Below are 25117 nucleotides of genomic sequence, written 5' to 3' on the forward strand. Positions count from 1 at the left end.
CCTTTTTTCAACCGAAAGAACAAGCGCTACTCGCCACGACTTAGCGTGGTACAACTTGGCTTTGTTCCAGGCACGTCGTATTTCCATCTAGAATGAAGCACCTCTTCAATGTGGGTGGGTCGTCATTGCACACATTCGTGAAACTGCAGTGACATACTTCTCCACAGGACACATAAAGGGCTTGGCCTGGGCGAGCTGTGCTGGTATGTCGGTTGAAAAAATGCCAATAGTGGACTTTTTAGTAGTTTGCCAGGGTTAGCATTGACGATGGGCTGGACTTTAGGGCTTTGAAACCCTTCAGCTTTCAGGGCCCACGACTTCAGTCACTGTCCACTGACTTATGAACCCACCTGTCTTTGGTCAGCGTAGCCTGCTTGGCGGTGCCGTCTCCCCGGCCTTTGCCTCCTCCTCCTCCTCCTCCTCCTCCTCCTCCTCCTCCTCCTCCTCCGGGTGGCACCTGGAGCTCCAGCAGCACCACCTGGGGTTCCTCCAGGAAGCCCCAGCCGTTGTGGACCCCCACGTGGAGCCTCCTCTCCTGGACCACCACGCCGGGCCGCGTCGGGCCCTCCACCCCGGCCTGTGGGGGGGGGGTACATTCATTAACCATTCCTTCACATTAGTTGATGCATTAATATGCATTCTTAGGTAACATTAGCATAGGGGTTAGGGTCAGAGTTAGGGTTGCCCAAAACCCTATTTCTACATAATCAACACCATGATTTAACTTTGAATTAACTGTGAGTAGTTGTCAGTCAATCCTTACAACTGTGTAACCCATTGTTAATTAACGGTTCATTAATGTACCCTTATTCTATCAGTGTTACCAGCTGTTTGACTCCCAGCCAGGAGCTGCATGTGAGTCTTATGAGAGCATGACGCGCATGAAGAACAGATCTCGATGCACACTTCCCTCCGTGCGCATGTTGTGGGCGAGGAGAGCCAGGCCCGCGTCACAGAGACTAGATGTGCGGGCGGAACGAAGGCAGCCATTCAGGAGGACGAGCGTGACAGAGTCGCCTCGTGAGACGATCCCGGTCCCCCAAGTTCACATTCTGCTTCTCGTTCATTCTGTGAAATTATTCACTGTTGCAATGAGTTACGCCGCTTTCGTTTAAAACGGTTATTGGCAATGACCGTTTTAAACTTAGGGTGTTGGGCTCTGCGTCGAAGCACCAAGGCCACCCAGCACCCACCCCCCACCCCTCCCAAAAGGATGGAGAAGAAACCAGGCCGAGATGTTTGTCAAATCCATGAAGTCATAACCAAAAGGCCAAGCCCAAATAGGATATCTCTGGCCACGCTTTCCGGCAGGCTCTCGTTCTCTTATCTAACGCCTTCAACATTACATAACGCTGTGCACGGGATCCAGCCCTGCCTGTCTTAAGAGTGCAGACGTTATCTTCTCGTACCAGCCTCTGGTCGCGTGCCTTCAAGAAGACTTTTAACCAAGCGCTGCTAATACCCTGGATGCTGAGGGCAGAAGGCTCGGAGCTCAACATATTAGATCCACTATCCCTACAGAGATAAGCTGCCACAAACACTGGCCCACAGAGACCAAAGAGGTTCATTTAATATTTTGGTTTCATTGTGAGCTTCTCGTCTACAAATTGTACACATTGACTGCAGGTGTAATTGGCCTTATTCACTTCCTGGACATTTTGTATCAATCAATGGTGGTTCTCAGCCATCATTGAGAACCATGATGAGCGCAAGGTGAATAATAATATTAATTAATTTGTTAAGTAATGCGGGACTCCCTAACCCTGCGTTCACACCAAAAGATGCAAAAAGTTGCAGCGCGTCGTGATCCCATTCAAAGTGAATGTAGAGACGCGTTGCTGCTTTGCTGCCGCAGCATTTGCTGCCGAGAAAACGGGCAGCAAAACTTGATTTGCGGCGCGTCAAAATCTGATTTGCGGCGCGGCATGCCCGTGCCCGCTGCCGGGCACGGGCGAAGGGCGCGTTCACGTATTTTGCGGCGCGTCAAATGCTGCTCGAGTTGAAATATTTCAACTTTTGACGAGAAACAAAACTTGATTTGACGCGCCGCAAAACTCAGGCGTCAACGCGTTCGGGCAGCAAATGCATCTTTTGGTGTGAACGCAGGGTAAGACTCACCGGGATCAGTTGACTTTTTTTATTATATCATAGACTGATGTTTTGAGGCCGCAGTTGGAACTGTTGTTAAAGGTCGGTCCATCACACAAACACATGTCAGCACTTTAATATATATCGTTGGATTATAGTAGTACAGGCGAAGAAACAGATGTCAGACCTTAAAACTCGTCGCTTGTGGCTTATGACGGTGTAAGTAGGACGACGCCATGACACCTTGTCATAACAATTGCTCACAAAGGCAACGGACAGAAGAGGACGCCTCTTCATCAGATCAGCTTAAAATTAATTGTAACATATGGGAGAATATATAAAAGGCCTATTAAATAAGTGAATCTATGAAACAATTAAATGATTGACTGTTCTCTTGTCTTTTTTGTTGTAGTATCACAATCACAGAGCTACTGTCTATCTACCTGGATTACAGACTCTTGAGAGGAAGATATCGCTGTCTACTTCATGCGTCTACTTAACCCTTCTCTCTTCAGACACGTGTATCATGGTCATTGATCATCGCACACAAGTGTCTATGGTTGTGCGGTCAATATTATGCAGCATCAATAATGTAGCATCATAACTCTCTGTGGATCGTTAGTTTTTTCCAGATGTACTTTTTTGGTATCTGTCCTGATACACTGGAATATCCTGTCTAGGATCTAAAAATAACGTCTCCCTGGGTCCCGTACAGTAACTAACCCTATAGGGGACTTTGACAGGGCTCTGCTGTCTGTATCAAGGCCCAGGCTGGCTAAATGAGAGCAGACAGAGAGTTTTGTGGTAGGGACCTCTCTACTCTGGGGCGGTCTGCCAGAGCCGAGTAGGCCAGTGGCAGCTAGAGTCAGTTGGTCTTATCAGCCTCTCAAGACATGTCTCACATTCTCCATCATGATGCAAGTCCTAAATCTTAATAATATCAATGTACACATTGATATTGATGTGTTCTGAAAAAGATTATTTGATAATTATCCAAGAGTACCCAACATCAGAAACACACAAGAACACAACATATTCTAATTAATTTCCTTGTACCCTTTTTGTTTGTTTCCATTATAGTGTAAATTAACCATGCTAATGCATTATCTATGCACAACCTAATTAAGTAATAACCCAAATAATTATTGCAAATTACATTTCTGGGGACCACTTGTTTTTTACCCCCGAAAAAAGCGTAATAATAACAGTGTCACGGTTTGGAGCAAGTCGTTATTAGTCGCTGTGTGAAATTAATATGTAAATCAAGCAAGCAGGCGATGCACAAGTCTAAACAGGAAACAAAGTCTTTATTTTTCGCAGATATCCACAAGTTTTCGTCAGATTGCTCTGTAATTGACTGTACCGAGCGAACGCTCCCGTACCCATTCCAATTTGTCTCACTCTCGTCCCTTTCTCTCCTCTAAGCCTTATTCCCCTCTCTCTCTCTCTCTCTCTCACTCTCACTCTCACTCTCTCTCCTCCCCCCCCCCCCCCCCCACTGGGGCTCTCTCTCTCTCTCTCTCCTCCCCCCCCCCCCCCCCCCACTGTCTCTCTCTCTCTCTCTCTCTCTCTCTCTCTCTCTCTCTCTCTCTCTCTCTCTCTCTCGTGAGCTCTCTTTCTCCCTCCCTCCCTCCCTCCCTCCCTCCCCTCCCTCCCTCTCTCTCTCTCCCTCTCTCTCCCTGCCTCTCCCTCCCTCCCTTGTGAGCTCTCTTTCTCCCTCCCTCCCTCCCTCCCCCATGTCCACGTGTGTCGTTTTAAGACCGTCTCGATATCCACCCACAGCTTCTCTCTCCAATTAGCATATCAATTGAGCGCTGGCTGCTCACAGGCAGGCGGCGCCGAGCAGCTAGCAGCGCCTGGGCCCGCCTGGGTTCCCATCGCCTGGGTTCCCATCGCCTGGCCCACATACACCGACGCCGTATTCTTCTGGGTTAATATTTGTAACACCGTTCGCCATCATCCTGCTCCATTACATCTCTCTCCATCTTTCTCTCTCTCTCTCTCCATTACATCTCTCTCTCCATCTTCTCTCTCTCTCTCTCTCTCTCTCTCTCCATTACATCTCTCTCTACATCTTTCTCTCTCTCCATTACATCCCTTTTCTCGACAGTTAAGGGATCAGTGCCACCCCTCACTTCGTCCCCCCCCTCCCAACATCACCCACACTTCACTTCACTTCATCCCTCCCTCCTTCCATCTATCCCTCCTTCCTTTCCTCCCTCCCTCCCTCCCTCCCCACCCACAAACATCACTTCCTCCCTAAAGCAGACTCCGCTGGAGACCAGAGAGAGAGACCAGAGAGAGAGAGAGAGAGAGAGAGAGAGAGAGAGAGAGACAGAGAGAGAGACCAGAGAGAAAGAGATAACAAAGAGAGAGAGAGTGAGAAAGAGTGTGTTCCGGGGGGGGGGGACTGCGAGACACAAGGAAAAAGTTTTGCCTCCTTTTTTTTTTGGCCTGTTTTTTTTACATAATTAAAACCCAGAGGGCAGCATCCATAGGGCGTTCATTTCATGTCACGCCGTGAGGAGTTGAGCGCTGGTGCTAAGCTATAGGAGGGGAGCGCGCGTGGGCCACATATATCTGTCACGCAGACACATCGCCTGGCTTAGGGAGGGTTGCGTAACTCCTGCCTTTCTCAGCGGAATCGCATTAGCTCCGGCTCCATTCAATTATCTTTCTTTTTTTATCGCCTCTGTTCTGTTCGGATGCGTCTTGCAGGCGTCCCGCCGCTACCACTATGAAAACGTAGCGGTTTGAAATCGGGCTGTTTCGTACAGTTCCATGGCAAAGAAAAAATGCAGACAGGTCGTAATTAAGAGTTGCGGGGAAGCGAGGCTGTGGGGGTAGAGGGAGGCAGAACAACAGAAGGAGAACGTACGTATGTCCTCATATCGTGTTCCCTCGAATGAACTTGAGCGCCTTCAGCTGGCGTCTGATTGGCCGGGGGTTGGCGGTATGTAAACGATCTAACCAAAGAGTCGGTTGCTCTCATTGGCTTTCCATGTTCCATATGAGAAATGGCAGAACTTTGAGCGCTGTACTAGATAACGCAGAGCGAACCAGATTACGCACATCATAACGTGTCGGCTTGACTTTGGGATATTCATTTCCGATCTATTAGGTGCCGTTCCATCAGGGATTCATCCCTCCCTCCCCCCCCCCCTCCCTCCCCCCCCCCCCCCCCCCCCCCCCCCCCCCCCCATCACTGGCGTCTGCTGCCGTCACAGGCTCCAGGCTCCCTCAGCTATAATATGAATATTTTAGAGCTAAGGAGCTTAGAGAGAACAATGAAATGGCCGCCGAGTTAAATTATACTTCCATTTCCTGTGTCACAGAAGCGGGACTTGTCTAAGTGATGAGCTCCTCCCCTCTCTGTCATTCTCTCCCACTCAGTGATTCTCTCTCTCCCTCTCTCCCTCTCTCCCCCTCTCTCTCTCTCCCTCTCTCTCTCCCTCCCCCCACCCGGATCCATTGCCCCTGCTAACTTCCGTTTGCGCTCCTTGCCCACTTTCTCTCTCTGCTCTCACTCTCTCAAACACACACACACACAAACACACACACACATATATATATCCTTATAGACCCATACATAACTTAAGAGACACACACACACAAACACACTTCCAGATATACATGTGCTGGGACCAGCTGCAGAAAGAGGCACGCAGATGGGCTCCGAGGTCGGTTGCATCACACCTGCCATCGCCATTCATCCGACCACTCGGACTAATGCCCACCGGTTGCCATGACGATGCACGCGTGGCATACTCCATCCCAAAGGCCCTGAGGGCACGCATGTGATCCAAACAGCGCACGGACTGCAACCCCCGTACGCATCTTGGGCCTTGATCACACAGTAATTGACATTCTGAATTATTCATGCGAGCGGCAACATGGGAGCGGGTCCGGCCTGCCGAGCCCACCCAGAGCGGGCCGTCTCTGTGATTTGTGTTCAGGTGATAGTGGAACCACCCTCCCTCCTGGAACAAGTGGGAGGCATGACCAGCCCGATCCGATTTCTTTTTTACATGAAAATGACATCCTTGACCGGGCGACAAAACATTACGCCCGTATTCTTACGGTGAAGCGTGGACACATGTCCTATTGTGATATGTGGATTCAGATGACGGCATTCAATTACCAATTATTACCAATGCCAAGGCTTGCTTTTTCAGTCCGCTACTCTCTGGCGGGTTCGTGTCACCATCGATGTATTGTGGTGACACACACACACACACGGACACACCTATCAAAACCACCATTACACGCACACAAACACACACAGCGCCCCTACCCCACAGACAACCTCCACACACAAACACACAACTCTGTCTGTCTGTCTGTCTGTCTGTCTGTCTGTCTGTCTGTCTGTCTGTCTGTCTGTCTGTCTGTCTGTCTGTCTGTCTGTCTGTCTGTCTGTCTGTCTGTCTGTCTGTCTGTCTGTCTGTCTGTCTGTCTGTCTGTCTGTCTGTCTGTCTGTCTGTCTGTCTGCGATGTTGATGAAGTCTCCCTACTAACGCCATGGTCATCATGTTGCAAAGATCAGACAGCTGAGGGACACTGAGGCTACGTACACACGCTCTGATGACGGTTCACCTCACCAGAACGCAGCGTGAACTCTGAAGTGATCTAATCCTCCACGGCCACTACCTCCCATTAAAACGATGCAGAAAGAGGAAAGCGAGAGAGCGGGGAGAAGATAACTCATTGGGAGGCAGTTCATTCCCAAGCCCAGATGATAATGTAAACAATAGGAGGGGCGTTGTCTGTTTGTTTTCAGGAGAGAGGCTGTGGAATATGGGGTTGTGGTGTTGTTGGTAGGACGGTACGGTAGGATGCATGCGTTCGGTGATGATGGTGGTGGGGTCGGTGGTAATAAGGCTGGAGGTGATCCTGTCGGGGATGCTAATAGTGGGAGTTGGAGTGGCGGTGGTGGTGGTGTTAGTGGTGTGGGGGGTGGCTATGGTGGTGGAGGAGGCGATGGTGGTGGGGATGGTGGTAATAATGCTGGAGGTGATCGTGTTGGTGATGATAATAGTTGGAGTGGTGGTGGTGGTGGTGATAGTGGCGATGATGGTGGAGGAGGTTATGATGACAATTTTGGAAGTGGTGGTGGTCTTCCGATTATAGTAACTGCTCCAAGGTACTGAAGATGGGGGGGGGACATACTTCTAAACACTATCAGTATAAGCGGAAGGTTTTGTATTATAGCCAACGGAGGCTAAAATGTAGTGCACCTCGGAAGACAAACAAGGTATGTATATATGGATAAATAATACATGATATCCCCTTTTTAGCAAGCTGTGGTGTTGCTGCTATTGTCTAGTGGGGCTCCTAGCTCCACTGCGTGTCTGCAGAGTTAAGAGTAAGGAATAAGTAGACTTTATTTTCCCCACAGACACACTGGGCCTCAGGAGCCCAAGAGGAGAGCCACTTGTGCTGCCAAAGAAAAAACACAACAACCCACATTTCTAATGTGTCTGCAGTCCCTGCAGGCGAAAACAAGACCGTGCGCCTTTGAAATCAAAGCACACCCGCAAAGTGCTCTCCGGCGTGTCTGAGATAACTCTCAAATAATTCTCCTCTCCTCAGAAAGCAAAACTGAGAGACACATATAAATATATATGTATAAATAGAGCCAATGCATTTGTGTTTCAAACGGCTCAACAATAATCATTGTTGAGTGTGTGTGTCCCCGAGACACCTACGAGAAGCGTTACCTAAGATGCACCTGAGCAGCGGCACGCAGAAGGAACCGATTTTCTTACGTGACACCGCATTTTTTTGGTATCCCGGCCAACTTGGGATGTGAATGAAAAAGTGAAAAACGATAAAAAGAAAAGAGCAAATGGAATAATGGAAAGATTAAAGATACACAGAGAACTCTGGAGCTTAATCCTCATCCATGCCCACCGCCATCAGAATCCTTCCATTGGATTTACAAGTAGCACTACTTGGAGTAACAAGTGTGGGAGTTATTGTGTGCATGAGAAATTGTTTCACTTAGGAAAGGGCTAAGTGTCTCATCTTAGACATGGTCGTAGTGTTTTACTTGGAGATGGTTATGTGGTTAAGTGTGTTAGCTTAGAAATGGCCTTAAGTGTGACCTTTCAGATGGTTACATTTAGGTAAGGGTTAAGTGTGCTGCCTTAGACATGGTCCCAAATGTGACCGTACAGATATTTATGTTAAGCCTCCCCCAAAGCCCTCTGGAGTAAGGAGACCATTTCCTTCCAGTCAGGGATAGGACTAACACAGGTGCCAAACGTGCACACACCCATACATTGTTTGCATGAACCAAAGACGCTTCAAACGTAGCCACTTACCCTCTCCGTGCCGTCTGCTTGGGTTAATGATTACAACTGCGTGTCCAATCATATCTTGTGGTGCGAGGCACTCCTTCAAAACACGCCAACGCAGCACCCCATGACAAGTGTCGAATAAAGACGCGTCGAAAAGAACGCGGCAGTGAGGCTGACGGGAAAGTGGGACACGGCCGCGGCGAATCGGGCCGTGGTGAAGGGGTCGGAGCCCCTCCGCGTTGGCATGGGATACCGCGGTCGCCGGGGCTTAACGCAAGGGGCCCAAAGGAGATGTATAATAAGATAAATAATTGAATTGCTCCCGTGACTCGGTGACTAATTACCTTTCATAGTCTGCGCTGACGACATTATGCTGGTTGGGCATGCTGGCAGGGGATTGGCGGAGGGTTGCTCTTACCTGTTTCTCCGGGAGGGAAGACACTCACTTTGCCTAGTAGGGAACAAAGGAACAGCTCATCGGGAACCAGGTGTGGGCTGTGTGTGTGGCCGCTGGCTGTGCGCATGTGAGGCCTCTGTGTGTGCGCATGTATGCGTGTGTGGCTGTTTATTAGATTGAGTGTGTATGCGTGTCCGTCCATTTATACATGTGTTTCTGTCCATTTACAGGTGTGTGTGTGTGTGTGTGTGTGTGTGTGTGTGTGTGTGTGTGTGTGTGTGTGTGTGTGTGTGTGTGTGTGTGTGTGTGTCCCCGTTGGCGTGTGCGTGTCCTCGCGTGCGTGTGCTTGTGTTCATGTGTGTCAATTTGTGTGTATGTGTGCCTGCATGCACGCTTGCGTGTGTGTCTGTGTCTGTGTGTGTCTGTGTCTATGTGTGTGTGTGTGTGCGCGTGCGTGCGTGCGTGCGTGCGCGTTGCGGGTGAGTCATCTGTTGAAAGGAAAGCGCGGCATTAGCATGCAGCACTCATCCTCCTCCTACTGCCCCTCGCCTTAACAGATTTACACTGGCACCGCGCTCACTCAGCCAGCGCTAAAAACACTCCCACGCACCGCAGCCAAAGAACCATCCAGTCAAACATACTGTACCCTGGTACAGTATGTACCTCGTCCTGTTACGCCCCAACGCGCTTTCCTTCGACCGAGACACGCTCATTAACGACCACTTTCTAAATAAAAGCGTCATATGGCACCGACAGGGAATTTATTTCGTTTTTTCAGTGAAACGGAAGAAACTGCCTCAGCCGCAATAACGCAACAGAAGCTTAAACTTTCCCAACTCCTTGTGTAAGGTGAGAGAGGGGTTTAGATGTCTAGGCGTCAGAGACGCTCGGTCCGAGTTCAAAGTTGAGCCCGGCAGGGACACACGATGCGGGTGTGGGTTGATTAGTTTTACAAGACGCCAATTAGTCAGCGGAAGCCAATTATTGATTTATTTCCTCTACTCCTCCCCACCCATTATATCCTCCCTGCGAGTCAAGCTGTGAAGGCTGCCAACACTGTATTGATTCGCCGCGGCGGTAAACAGAGAATGTGTCAATTACAGCCCAGACATTGTTTACGTCACATGGTAGGGTTCACCGGATCAACCGCATAAAAACAGTACAGCAAAATTGGTTCATGAACACCCCTCCCATCGTCTAAGATATAATTGCTGCGTGGGATTCAGAAAAATCACATGAAATGCTGATTTAGAGGCAAGTATTGATTGTTTATGATAGCAAGGTTCCTTAGGGGTGATATCTAGTTGAATATTTATACAAAGATGGTGGTTTTTCAGGTCTGCGGGGGTCCAGCCTTAATGTAATGTTATTTTCTCTTCTATATATCGGCCTCAGCTAACTTTTGCTAGACCCACACAATGATCAAAAAATATTTATGAGTGCCTATATTCGGAGCCTATAGCTCTGATGCTTGGTGTGTGTTTGCTCACTGATATTGTTTGATCATACAGCAAAATTTATCTCAGCAGAATTGTGAGGGAAAATTTGTTATTCGTATTATGTCAATAATAACCTAGCTTCCACACTCAAAGGTTGATGGACAACTACATAAACAGAAACAAATGATAAAAGTAGCATAAACAACTGATAAACCCATCAGAAAAATGGCTTCACACGCGTTCATCTGAAAACAAGATAACAGATAATATATATTCAGTTTCATGAACGCTGTTCATTTTACTATTTATTCACTGACTTTCCATTTTTATTTCCCAAGTTAAATTCAATTATTTTCCTCAGGCAATGAGAGGCCAGACAGCTCACTAAGATGTACAAGAAATCGACAGTTTGCGATAATTTCATGATAAGAACGTCAAATACTCGTCCTAACACGAGATAACTTTATTCAATACGATTTCCTTAAAAATAACAGTTCTGCCAAGTAAGCACATCTCCAAGCCTTGCTTATTCATCCAGAAATAGCCCACCCATTATCCCAGGTTTGAATAAAACCATTGAGGCCACCCCCTCATCCTATCTGATTCCACAGATTCTGCGCCTTCCAAGGCAGGAAAGGACAATTCTCTCTGAGGTCATCCATGTTGGATCAGATACCGTTGTCATGCACCACGGAGGCCACATACCACACAGGCCGTAGGTGACGCACCGACCTCCTTCAAGGACAAAGTCAAGCTCCTTACAATGAGGAACCGCTACAAGCCCAAGGTTGAACACAACACGCTGTCAGTGGGTAGGGTGTCCGATTCCCAGGCTAAAAAGGTCCCGGATTCGATTCTGGTGTCCATAGTCTACCTGGTCCTATCCTTGAGCGAGACACCAAACGCCCACCTGGTCCATGAGGACATGTATTCACTAAGTACGGTAGTATATGGAGGTACTTCCAATGAGGAGCAGTTGACAATAGTATGCCATCAGTGGTTAGGGAACAGCCTACCAGTTCCATAATGAATGAATGAATTCAGTAAAAACTGGTATGTGCACAATCGTGAAGAAATGGTGCAATGACTCTCCTCTTGGTGGTTTTAAGTTTTTAACCAGCATATCTGTTGGGGGCAGTTGTGCTTCCAGAGTAGTCGCTGTCTCTTCCTTCTCTCCTACCTTTCTTAAATTGGCCCGGGGCGGCCTAGTGCACCTCAGGTTCCGTTTGGGGGGGGGGGTCTCTCTCTCCCTCCCTCCCTCTCTCTCTCGCAAAGGTGCAAACAGGCCAGTTCTAATGGACAGACAGACGTCATGTCTACAAGGAGAGCACAGCAACAACAAAACTTTTGGGGGAGTTTAGAGAAGGGTTGAGAGGGTAAAAGGAAAGTAAAGCCATGGTGGCAGATTGCTCTCCAGAATTGTTCTGTAAGTGCACTATAAAGCTGTGCTACATGGATGCAATATTGCACACAGAAATGACATCAATTTGCCGTGCGGTAGGGACGCTGCCTGTATAATATATTGAAAACAAGACTGCAAAAAGATACCAAATTCTTATTTTATTATTTGGAAAGTTTGGTGCCAAATAGTCCGATATTGCTTTAGCGATATTTCGGTGGATTTGGTTGGGAGGATATTCCGGTGTCTCTAGACCGTCCTGCCCAACAAAATGTCACAAGATCGTTTTCTCATACGAATACCGTACAATGCCCATCGATTCAGGTCCTGACATTGTCCTGATTTGCCCTTCACACAAAAGGGGATCTGTGTTAGAGGAATCCTCCCATACTGGAATCACTGTCGGGTTTTGGCGAGGGGTTGGAGTGGAGTGTGCAGGAGGCAAGACATGGCGCAAGAGGTACGCACTTCCAAGATGGCGGAGGCCAACAAAATCATCCACAATGATTACTTTCTGGGCGTTAGTTGATTAATTTATTCTTGACCCCTTGATATTTGTATTATTCTTCCATTTTCGCCCCAGTCCCGTGATAGAAACGCCATCATCGCTTGCCGTGGAAAACCTCTTCTTTGCATGTGCATGTACAGGGATTCAATACTGAAGGGAAATATCTGCATCAGTCTGTTGGTTTTATTGTGTGATGGACCCTTATTGGGCTACATTTAGACGTGCTTACTGCTGGATTGTGATGCTGCCGTCAGAAGAACAGCATTCTTGCCCATCTCGCAATCATTTCAAATGCATCCATTTCCTCTCACACGAGCGTATGCGATTCACTCTGAGGCACCGATAGACACTCATGCAGTCACATGACGCAAACGTAGAAGATGTCTTGCGAGAGAACGCACAAACGCAGACGCACAGATAAACACCCATACAGAAAGACACACACACAGTCTTGGCAACAGTAGGGATCTAGCGGCAGACGTCGGGGTGTCAGTAACACTTTACGATAAAGCTTGATGACGACCCTGCTGTAGTCACACCTCTAATAAGGTCACACACACACACACACACACACACTTTAATTAAAAGCTGCCAGCAAGCAGGCTGCCAGCTAGTAGGCTCCTGCGCGTATTAACACTTCCCAGACGTGAGAATGTCGTCATGCAAGCCAAAGTTAGAGAAGAAGAAGAAGAAGAAGAAGAAGAAGAAGAAGAAGAAGAAGAAGAAGAAGAAGAAGAAGAAGAAGAAGAAGAAGAAGAAGAAGAAAGTTAGTCGTAGCTGGATCACTCCACCCTCCTCCAGCCCCAGCTGGAGAAACGTGTGACAACGCTTTCACTTCTTGTGGTGGAGACGGAGGGAGGGACGGGGAGGAGTGTTGGCGAGGGGGGCGGGAATGATGGTCGGAACATGTCACTCAACACGCAACGGGTGTGAATGAGTCGATCGTCTCATTCTTTCCCCTTACAATGGCAGAAAAGGGAAAAGTTTGGGGTGATACTTTCAGAAGTTGGGTGTTTCTTTGCTACGCCCTTGCTTGGCTTGATAATCATTTTGTTCCTGTCAGGAATAGCTGTCAGTCCGCTTTGGCGTCAAGGTTGTCATACATTGACAGTCAGCAGAAACGGAGGACAGTTTTCTACTTATACGTATGGTACTATCTTGAGTGACTAACACTGTCCACCATCACGGTCTTCATTTAAAGTAATAAATGTATGTGTAAATAAAACGCATGTGAAACTTGGATGTGGAAATGGCAACGACAGCTGGCTACCTAACAAGATGAACTGAGCTGAGGTGCGACAGCTTTGAAACGGGAATGGGGGAGATATGCGCCATCGTTAACTATACGACTATCATCTTTACTCCCATCACATTGTTCTACATCTCGAGTCCGGGGATCAAACCGGATACCTTTAGGCTGGGCGTCGAACACGCTCACCCTGACACAACCCCCTGAGGTGAGGCCTCAGCGCCCACCGGAGGAGCGCGTGGCTCCCGGGTCCTCGGAGCGGGTTGATTATCACAGGTTCAGATGGATCCACGCCAGCCCCCCCCCCCCCCCCTCCCCCAACATCTGGGGGGCCGTGACGGAGTGACGCACGCTGGGTATAACACATTGTCTATTTTCAGAGGTGAATAACTCGTTTTTACAAGGTGAGGGGGGGCTGTCTAATGGCTGACAGCTCATCGACTGACGACCAACGATGTGTTACGCCTCACTCTGGAAGGAGCGAAGGAGTCGAAAAAATGCCAACCCAAAGTGTTGAGGAATCTGCAAAAACTTGGCGCACGGTTAAAGCGAAAACCCAACGTGTTTTTCCGAGTGTTTTTGCTACGATTTCACTTAAAGTCTTCAATTAAACACATGTTAAATAGGCCATTTTCTTGGAAGGACGGTACTATTAACATTGTGGTAGGCTGCACCTTTATATATTGGACTAATGTATGGCTTAAAGGGAAAACATGTAGGATTTTACATGCATAAATCGGTGCATTGACAATATATGAACAGGTTGTAATTTAAAGTTTAAGTTAAACCTTCCCAAACTTTCTCCATTGCGTTGAACAGCACATGGGCTGATTTACATTTTATTCAAACAGGGACTTGTTAACCCCAAAAAGTCTAAGATGGATAATTATAGAAACATCTGTTTATTCATAACTATTCATTTGTTCAATGCATTATATACACTCACTCACACCACACCGAGTGCCACTCCCACTCCCTGCATAACAATATGCAGTTCATATGAAGAATAATGAGGAGGAACAGGGATATTTTTGTTATCTTCCCAGAGTTCCTAAAGGTGATTCGCAGTGCATTATATTCCTCTCCTTATTTCCATCATACAAGTCACTTTTATCACCTCCAGAAGCCTCATTCAAACCAGAGCTAGATCCCACTAACATTCAGCGTCTGGGAATCCAAACCATCACACAATATGATGAGGACGATAAAGAAAGTGAACGCATTGTCGTACCGACTGTTCCTTGCTTCCCTCGAAGCCTCCCCACCGCTGGAGAGAAAACACCAGAGAAATTCTACCGCTCTAGCACGGAGAACATAGGAGAGAAAAGCCTTTGAATGTATCGAGGGAACCAACCAGAGAAAGCCTGTGACTGTTGGACTCAGAACTCAGAGCTAGCCTCTGACTGTTTGAGAGAACACAATAGAAAGACTCAGACTGTTGGAGAGAACACAATAGAAAGACTCAGTCTGTTGGAGATAACACACTAGAAAGACTCAGACTGTTGGGGAGAACACACTAGAAAGACTCAGACTGTTGGGGAGAACACACTAGAAAGACTCAGACTGTTGGAGATAACACAATAGAAAGACTCAGACTGTTGGAGAGAACACAATAGAAAGACTCAGTCTGTTGGAGATAACACACTAGAAAGACTCAGACTGTTGGGGAGAACACACTAGAAAGACTCAGACTGTTGGAGATAACACAATAGAAAGACTCAGACTGTTGGAGATAACACAATAGAAAGCCTGTGACTGTTGGGGAGAACCTGACAGTGTTGTTTTTTTCCTCCTGTGCTCAGGAGTAGAAACCACATAATTACTCTCAGAGATTTTACGCAGAACAGTTAAAGGAACAGAGTATTTAGCTCCAATCGGCGAACCCAGAATGGGCTCCAGTGCAAGCACTTTGCCACCGGGGGGGCGGAACGCTCTAGCCACTGCTTTACTATCATACAATCGTTACATTTTTTGTTTTCGCGTCACACCGATGTTCAGCAGCTAATTTCCAGGCTAAGAACAATCTACGGCAAAATCCAAACGCGTAGTCGGCCAAATTTCGTGGTGGTTCCACACCATCAATAATCAGGCGTTCATACGGCGTGCCCACAGAGTTGATGGGCTGTAGCGGCGCAGGTTTAATAGACCCATTGGATTTACCTGCCCGTTGACAAGCATGACAAGCTTTGACGTACCTCGCTACATCTCTTTTAATACGTGGCCAGGGGTCTCTAGGGGTATGATTCTCGCTTGGGGTGCGACAGGTCCGGGGTACAGATCCCGGACGAGCCCCCATTATGTCAGGACCACTTGGCTCAAGTAGAGCTGACATGAACGAGGAGAACAACACGCTGATATCAAAGGAAGAACAATATTTATTAAACTAACTATATACAACCGTAATCAGTAATGAGAAGCCAAACAAAAAGTGTCGTGCATATCAGTGTAATGTAGTGTAACGCAGAATAAGGTAATGATCGAGTCAGCCTTTCTGCGCCAGGCCGAGATAGAGAGCGAGCCGACAGGAAGGGCTTCGTTTTAACTCCCGTCCAATCCACCCAGTCATGGATCTGGCACGGCCAAGAGCACCAGCTCCCCTATTGGTGAGGGAGAGAACAACAGGCAATAACGACAAACAAGGGAGAGAGGCACACCTAGCACGGCAAAGCCGGGCGTGACATCTGGAGAGAACAAAATAGAAAGCCTAAGACTGTTGGAGAGAACACAAAAATAAGTTTGTGACGGTTGGAGAGAACACAATAGAAAGCCTTTGACCGTTGGAGAGAACACAATAGAAAGCCTGGGACTGTTGGAGAGAATTCAGAGCAAGCCTTGAATTGTGGTATGGAGAGAACATTGCAGAGAAAGTCTGAGATTGTAGCATGAAGAGAAGCCTTAGACTTTAGTATGGAGAGAAGACAGCCGAGAAATTGGTAGCCAGGCACTTTGCCCCAGGAGACCACAGGAAATAACAGAAATTATCCGTTGGTGTTTGGGGAGCCAATTTTTCTTATATAGCAGTGAGTCCTTGTGTTGGCACAGTGTACTGAAAAGAGGGAAGGCACTGGCAGGGAATATCGCCCAGACAATATTACCCTTTGCATTGTAGTGAGTGAGTGAGTGAGTGAGTGAGTGAGTGAGTGAGTGAGTGAGTGAGTGAGTGAGTGAGTGAGTGAGTGAGTGAGTGAGTGAGTGATTAAGAGAGTGCGAGTGAGTGATTGAGAGAGTGTGATGGATGAGTGTTTATGTGTTGAGGGATGTCTGTTAGTCTAGAGACGTACAACGATTCAATAGTAGTCCCACATCAATGCTATCATTCGTCATTGACATATCGGGCTGTGCCTGCTATCGTCAAACAAAAAATAAAATCAACAAACCGTCTCCGCAATTTTTCCATCCAAACCAATACTGCCGAGCATGTGGGCCTTTGAATGTCTCACTCTCCAAGGTTCAGCATGAGAGACGCCGGGCGAAAAACTAAACATCTAATTAGACAATATTAGCGGGATTAAATACATCTCTCCATCTCAAGCCTGGCAGGCCATTTCTTTTTGTTTTTACGTCTGGAATTTAACATCTAGAGATGAATATTGAATGTGTCGGTGCCTTCACAGGAGAGGGAAGGGAGACAGGGCGGTAGGTTGAAGAAGAGAGGGGGAACGACGGGTAGCCTAGGACCACGGGGCACAGTCAAACCCAGGCTAGTAATCGCTGTATCGCCTACTGGGTCCAATATGAACACCTGCCACACGCCGTGGCTGGAGAAATGGGACCAATTTGGCAGGTCCAGAGATTCAGGGTTACCCTAACCCTAACCCTGCGAGGTGAGAGTCTAGCGGTGAACACCCTTTGGGTCAGCGGCAGAGCCGTCGAGCCCCGCGCCCTACCGTGGCGTCCCAGTCGGCGCTGACGAGCTGCAGGAGCTGGCTCTCGAAGCGGTCCAAGGAGGGCTGCAGGGAGACGGTCAGCCGGCTCAGGCAGTAGGGGGTCCGCTTCAGCAGCTTGGGTCTCAGCAGAGCGTCACCTGGAGGGAAGGTGGAAGCAGGGTGAGATCCAACGAGATGATACGATATTCACTTTGAAATGGCCCCAGAAACGGATTTTCTATCGTGAGTGACGAGGGTGTCCTTCAAGAGATTCTCCCAACAAAAAAAGGCTGTCTGTGTGTGTGTGTGTGTGTGTGTGTGTGTGTGTGTGTGTGTGTGTGTGTGTGTGTGTGTGTGTGTGTGTGTGTGTGTGTGTGTGTGTGTGTGTGTGTGTGTGTGTGTGTGTGTGTGTCCCCGTTCACGAATCCCGAGCTCCGGGCCTCGGATGGTGCAGAAGAGTCACACAGCTTCAGCTTCGCACAGCGGCTCCTCTCATCAGCCTCCAAATGCCATCAGACACTATGTTAACTCGCGGATCGGTTAAACTACTCACAGCCGCCGGGGGAGCCCTCTCCATGCCAAGAACACAATTTGCTGTCCAAGTTCATATAGGCAGTGTCCCTTCACACACACACACACACACACACACACACACACACACACACACACACACACACACACACACACACACACACACACACACACACACACACACACACACACACACACACACACACACACACACACACGGGGCCGACAAGAATACAATCCCCTGACAGCTGCCATGATGTGAAAAAAAAACCTTCAAGCACCTTGGTTTTGTGAAGACACCATCGCTAGCCAAAGTGAGACAAACACTCAAGAGTTTGGCCCCCGCGCGAGTCTGCCGTGGCAGGCAGCGCAGCGACCCCAGATGCGTGGCGACGTCCAATGCCCTCACACCTAAGTGAGGTTTCGCATTCCGCTCGCTCTACGGAGCAAATGTTCCTTGAGTGCTCCTCTCCGTGTTCGGAAACCCAACCCGCACCGTTGCGGTACAACAACAAAAAAACATGGTACTTCCCATCTATCTGACGACTGAGGGTGTAAGCGTGTTGGGAAGACAATTAGAAAGATCCATCCCAGCACTCAATTCGATCAGGGGATTCAGAATAACACCTGGATCCGGAAAACACTTACGACCGTATCAATCCCAAACTGTGGTTTATATTGACTGATTTTATTGTATATTTAATGGGAATCCTGTTAGAGCGGACTCCCTTGAAGGAGAAAACACCATCTATTGGAAGAGTTAAATGGCGTGGATCAAATCCAGATGGATTCCCGGCTGTAGTAACAGACCCCAGGGAACGACACCCAATAGGATGCAGGCACAGTAACAAACCTACAAACACCCCTCTCTCTCTCACACACACACACACGCACACACAGACTGGGATCTCCAGTTAAGAGTAATGGAGCCATCAAGGGGTAGTTTATTGGCTCTTGTCTCCAGAGCCCAGGCTCCGGGGCCCAGCCCCCCGGATGATGTGGTGTGAATATCAAGCCTGGGGGGCAGGTGGAGGGGGGGGGGCTGTACCATGGGCCTTTTAAAATGGCAGCGGCAAGGGAGAAGGGGGTGGAGGGTGCGTCGGGATGGTGTGTGTGTGTGTGTGTGTGTGTGTGTGTGTGTGTGTGTGTGTGTGTGTGTGTGTGTGTGTGTGTGTGTGTGTGTGTGTGTGTGTGTGTGTGTGTGTGTGTGTGTGTGTGTGTGTGTGTCTGTGTGTCTGTGTGTGTATGAGTTCGTGGGCCTGCTCACAGCTCCGGAACATGAAGAGGGATTAGGCTACGCTGCCGCCGCACCACCTACCCAGGCTGACTCTCCATGATTATGGTGCTGGCAGTCTCAGACTTCATTACTGACCCCCCCCCCCCCCCCCCCCTCCTGCCCAGCCGCCGTCCCACCCTTTTAAAAGCCCCCCCGAACCCGCTCACCTAAACGCCCCTACAAAAAACTTCTTAAGCAGGGCAGACTTTGGAAGGCTCCGATAGGCCTTATCCCTTCGCTTACCCACGTGTGTGTGTGTGTGTGTGTGTGTGTGTGTGTGTGTGTGTGTGTGTGTGTGTGTGTGTGTGTGTGTGTGTGTGTGTGTGTGTGTGCGTGTTCAAATAAAATCCTTGCAGACCTCCAAAAAGAGAGCATTTAGCTATTCATCACAATACTGCATGAACTTAAGAGACTGCATGAGTGGATAGAGGAGGAGCCTTCTGGTTTGCTTTTAAATACTGGTCGTCTTCAACAGTTACCCGGCCTTTCATCTTTCGAAAAAACTCTAAAAATAACCGGCTGAATGTCTGGCTATAATCAATTTCAAACAGACCAAGGGAACTTCTCTACTCAACATATCCTTAAGCCTCACAAAGTCTTCTTACCCCCTGCCACGAGGGCAAACATTGAATACCTTGAGGATGAAGGAGCCAGGCCGACCTAGGCCTCATTAAATCAACTAATAAGTCATAATTAAACATGTAAAAGACATTTGCTCTGGAGTCTGTTTAGTCTGAACGACGCATAGCTACAGCTCCTGGATACCATTTAATTGCATCATTATGTTAATATATTCTCTATGGATTCATACTCAATCAGATCACATGACGGGGATGATAGATAGGCCACGACAATTATTATTCCATTACATAAAAAGTGTGAAAATTTATGGATGAGCTAATGAAAACATCATTGTAACCACCACTCAGACCCGCCAAGGCGAGGAAATCTGAGAATTTTTATCACATTGTAAACACGGACTCAAATTATTTATGAACAAGCTCAACCCTGTAGAGAGCATCTTCCCTCACAGCGGCCTGCCGTCGAATCGCAATCACGACCATCACGTCGGCCAACCCTCCTCGTACCCACCGGCGTCGCAACGGGACTCAACGCTTATCACACACTTTGAGAAGAACGAAAAGGCGAGGTGTCCGCCGAGGGAAGAACCGCTGAAAAATAGGAGCGTCACCCAGATTCCCCTCTCATTCACATTTCACACTCCTTCCCAACGCTTGACAAGGGCAATCACAGGACAACAGTGGGCAGTTTTCTTAGCAGGTTCATGAGGCAATTGCTCGCCGTGATAACTGTTATCATGCAGAAGGGAAGAAGGAATAAGGGTAAAAAAGGCTCAATTTCACTGTGCAGGAGAAGCAGTGCGGTACCCTTTTCTGAGCCAACGATTTGCATTTGATAGATGTACTGACTCCCATCGTTTCCTGGCACACGCAGTGTAAAATAAGTGTCACTTTGTGTCCCAAAGAACGGCATATGAATTTACAACTAAAAAGTATAATATATAACAGCTATAAAACAGCCATTCACCGTTGTATATTTTCATTGAGGCACGGCTTGTTAGACGTAATTTATTACACTTTATTACAACACAGACTTTAAAATTGAGTTTTATTGATTCTACCTGACCATTCTAAATGGCTAAGGGGCCCTCATGTTGTGGTGTCTTAAAGGAACCTTTTGGTGGTCAACTGTTGACGAGGGCCCCAGGGTGGTCCTATTGGTGCTTACCTGTTGACGTAGGCCCCAGGGTGGTCCTATTGGTGCTTACCTGTTGACGTAGGCCCCAGGGTGGTCCTATTGGTGCTTACCTGTTGACGTAGGCCCCAGGGTGTTCCTATTGGTGCTTACCTGTTGACGTAGGCCCCAGGGTGGTCCTATTGGTGCTTACCTGTTGACGTAGGCCCCAGGGTGGTCCTATTGGTGCTTACCTGTTGGTGAAGGCACCAGGCCTGGGATGTTGTCCAGCCCGGACACCAGCCTGTTCTCAGGGAGCAGGTGCACCATGGAGCCCAGCGCTGGGTGGCCCTTCACCACACACTCTACATGGGCGCCATCTATAGCCTTCAGGAGACCGCCATCTGGGAAAAACAAACGACCAAGGCACAATCATCATTCCTTTTTTTATCTCAATTGAATTCCACTTTGAATTAACTGGAACCCTTTTTGTTTTGCTACTCGAGATGATGGCAACATCAGGGAGGAGGGGAGGAGGGGCGGCGGCGGGGCGGGCGGGCGGGAGGGGGGGGGGGGGGAACGGAAAGCGCTAACTCAAGCTACGAGACACATTAGCGAAATAATTGTCAACCATCTCGCCGCCGCGGGGGCGATACGTCAACCAAAGGGAGCACGTTAGCCAACAACCTGACACACAACACACAGACACTTCCATCTTTCCAGTATTCCATTTCGCCCCGCGCGCGTTGTGCGACGTTCCATCACGGCGAGCCGTCAATTTTTTTCCCCCCAGGAGAGATCTTAAATGATAACCACTGAGCTCGCAAAAAAGTGCTCCGTCTGCGTCGCCGTCGCCAGGTGCGCGTGCGGGGGGGTATAATAAGCGTTGAGGGGTAGACGCCTCCATCTCTCAGACGGGGCCATCCGACCCGCGAGTCGGCAGGGGCGGGTTCTCCTCAGTCAACCTCGGGAGACGAGGGGGTGCCGTTCGGCAGTCGAGCGCTGGGCTCGTGCTGGTGCTCGCTCTCCCCCCCCCCCCCCCCCCTCCCCGCCATCATTCACGGAGGCGGCTTACGTAATTACACCTTCAGCAGGGGAATGGCTGACAGTCATTACAGACAGCTGTGGAAGCAGCCCCGTACCGTGGGCTGCTTCCACAGCAGGACAGAGAAAAGGACCGCAGGCTGATGGGCGCACAGTGAGGGTAAGGTTGAAGAGCATCTATTTGGTGCTGCGTTGAGAGACATGGAGGTCAGAGGTCAAGTGATTCTGAACACCGGTGCCCGATGGCCACCGTTGAACGTGAACAACAAACTTTGGATTGAAAAAAATCGAAATCTGAGAAGAGTCTTTAGAGCGATAGCAATGTCTCAGCCAAGGACACATCCCAAATGCTAAATGTGTATGAGTTCGACTAAGATGATGGGAAGTTCATGTAGAACAACTGAAGCACACTGTGGAGTGTGTGTGTGGATGATAGCCTCACCTGACCGAGTCTGATTGGACTCTGGGGCTGGGTGAGGCTGCACACCTGTTGTGCATTGAGTGATCTATGTGCACGGGTGGAACCAGCCATCATCACACGCTCGGGGAGAGACCTCCTGCGTGGCAGCATGTGGCACCATCGCCATGCATCATTGTCAGCACACCGACCAATGAATCAGCTTTCAACTCCACCACACAGAAACACGTGGGCAATTGCTATAGAATAGATAAAAGCATTTAATAAGGAATGACACAATGGACATTTCTGAAACGTGACACGCTGGTACCAGAAGTGGGAGAACTGCTACTGTACGTAGTCACTTCCTATACAGTACACCGCATCACTTTCTTCCAGCACTGTTAGTTCCAAGTCCGCCTGCGGTCCAGTCGTACAGTACTGAAACCAGATTCCAAAAGCCTGTCTAATGCAGATGATTGGGGGGTTGTGAAAAGGTCAATTCCATTACGTAACAACAGCAATTCAAATATTTTAGCAGGAGAAATGCTCATCACCCATTTTAACCCCGAATACATTAAAGCAAAAGACGTGGGCGAATGACTCTGGGAGCAAATGGGTAGCAACAGTGGGAGTAGAACCAAAACAGCTATATTTACCATGCCTCTCGACTCAACTCTAATTCAATAAAAGATCAGGGTTGGGGTTCTCTGAGGCAAAAAAAGGAGCGAAGAGTCTGGCAGAAAAGTTTGAATGTCTTTATTTACTGCAACCCCCTCAACAAAGGCGCCCATCTGAATACGCTCCAATTGGGCCACTCAAGACTGCGGAAAGAATCCATGTTTACATGGATGCTGGGATTCTGGCACAGCTTCTGACCCGTTTTTTTACAGTTTCTCCTCATCGAGGAAACAGAGGGGAAGTAAAGCGAGAGACGATGACATGGGAGGGCTGGGAAAGAGAGAGCGAGAGAGAAGGTGTGGTTGGAAGGGGGGAAAGAAAGAAACAAAGAGAGAGAGAGAGAGAGAGAGAGAGAGAGAGAGAGAGAGAGAGAGAGAGAGAGAGAGAGAGAGAGAGAGAGAGAGAGAGAGAGAGAGAGAGAGAGAGAGAGAGAGAGAGAGAGAGACAGAGACAGAGACAGACAGAGAGAGACAGAGAGAGAGAGCGAGAGAGAGAGAGAGAGAGAGACGGTATAGTTGGAAGGGGGCTAAGAGAGGAGACAGAGAATGAAAAATTCATGCTAGTAGTTTGACACAGATGGTGCCCAGGTGCGAATCCCTTTGCATCTTTTTATTTCTTGTTTTTCATTATGCAGCAGGTTTGGGTGGGAGATGCTTCTGCACGCACATTTGGACACCTACCCTAACCCAGGTTTATTTTTTTCAGCACAGCTATAGGCATGATAGGCTGGGAGTCAGCCAGGCTAGGTATCAAGGTGTCAGGGCGAGCCAGGCGGCTTGGCAGGAGATGTGAGGCCAGGGCTGAGGGGAACGATGCTAAAAGAAGGTCTGGGCGAAGGCGTGCATTTATGAACGGGGACTCGGGGTGGAAGAATATTGTATGCAGAATGGGAATACACGGTAGAGCAGCTGTGATTTCCACATTTGGGCGGCTTACAGTGAATGGGTAAAGAGTGGAAGAACTTTGTGAAACAGGGTTGTAGACACAGCCTTTACATATCCATGACCCGCTGTTGATCTCTTACACACACACACACACACACACACACACACACACACGCACACACACAAAGAGACAGACAGAGAGAGTCACACACAGACACACTTTAAGTGTGTGTGTTGTGACAGCGAGCTGGTATGTTTTTCGAGGCTCTGCGCTCACAATTCCAAGACAATGTAGCTTGGGAATGCCGGACCATCTGCCTGTCCTCCCGTCACCCAGGGAGAAGCCCTGCAGATTCCTCCCCTGGCCCTGCTCTCACAGTCCGGGACCCTCAGGCTTTCATTAGACCCCTCTCGTAGTTTACTCAACCAATAAACAACGATGAGCTCGAGAAGTCCACGCCTCTCACTTCTCAGTGTCCTCAAGTGTCTCCTGACTTCTCCTTCTGCTATAAATGTAATCACCGCCATCAACAAAGAAGTAGATGTGTGCGCTGCATTGTTTACGTTTCAATGAGCATACATTTTGCTCTGGGAAGGTGCAAAATTTGTGTCAGGTCAAGTGTGAGCACTGTTAGGGTCACTCACGCTTGCACGTTGTAAACCGCTGGTAAAATGTACTACATAACAAGTATTCAGCGCTCAGTACTATGATGCCCGCTATACCGACCCTCCCCCGTCCATTCAAACCCATGCGGTAATTCAGCCTTTTGAGTCGCAATCATTGCGGGGAGTTCTGCCATGCCTGGCCTCGTTCCGTTCCCTGCTCAGGCACCCAATCGCAACCGTCCTTGGGTGGCTGTTGTTGTGTTCCTTTCAAACATAAACAAAGAGGCATTATTTATTTGTGAAAAAGATAACTAGAGAAAGACCAGGCACATGAGGGCGCAGAAGGGTAGGCCGCCGAATGAGAGCGTGTGATGAAAAGGTACTCAGCATGGTGGAGATCGAGTCATTCTGCTTCTCACGCAGTGAACGAATCTCTCAGTAAGGGGGGGGGGGGGGGGGGGGGGTGCAGAACACTGTAATTTTCCCCGAGAAAAGGGGGCCAGACAATACAGCGACCTCCTTATTCCCGAGGACGCTGTGCTGCAATTGCCTGTCCTCAAACTGCAAGACCTATTGTTAACGGCAATGGGACCTTGTGGTATGACTGGCCCTTTCTCACTGCTAAACAGCCAAGTGCATCGCATTCTAGCACGCGCACGATGAATCTCCATTCTTATTAAATTATTTATATTTTTGATGCTCCAGACTTCTACCTCTGTACATCCTGAAGTTTGCCCAATCAGTCCAACTTTTTC

General features: G+C 48.6%; 1 protein-coding gene across 1 annotated transcript in view; it reads right to left on the reverse strand.

The window, feature by feature from the left end:
* The window catches only part of nphp4 (nephronophthisis 4), a 150501-nt gene that overhangs the window by 102996 nt on the left and 22388 nt on the right, over window positions 1-25117 (reverse strand). The window contains exons 5-8 of the mRNA XM_056593735.1: window positions 21005-21154; window positions 17270-17406; window positions 458-577; window positions 351-424 (exon numbers count right to left, since the gene is read on the reverse strand). Coding sequence (XP_056449710.1) covers window positions 351-424; window positions 458-577; window positions 17270-17406; window positions 21005-21154 — 481 coding nt within the window. The remainder of the gene's footprint in view (window positions 1-350; window positions 425-457; window positions 578-17269; window positions 17407-21004; window positions 21155-25117) is intronic.

The sequence above is a fragment of the Gadus chalcogrammus genome, chromosome 1 (genome assembly GCF_026213295.1).
Source record: "Gadus chalcogrammus isolate NIFS_2021 chromosome 1, NIFS_Gcha_1.0, whole genome shotgun sequence".
NCBI lineage: Eukaryota > Metazoa > Chordata > Actinopteri > Gadiformes > Gadidae > Gadus > Gadus chalcogrammus.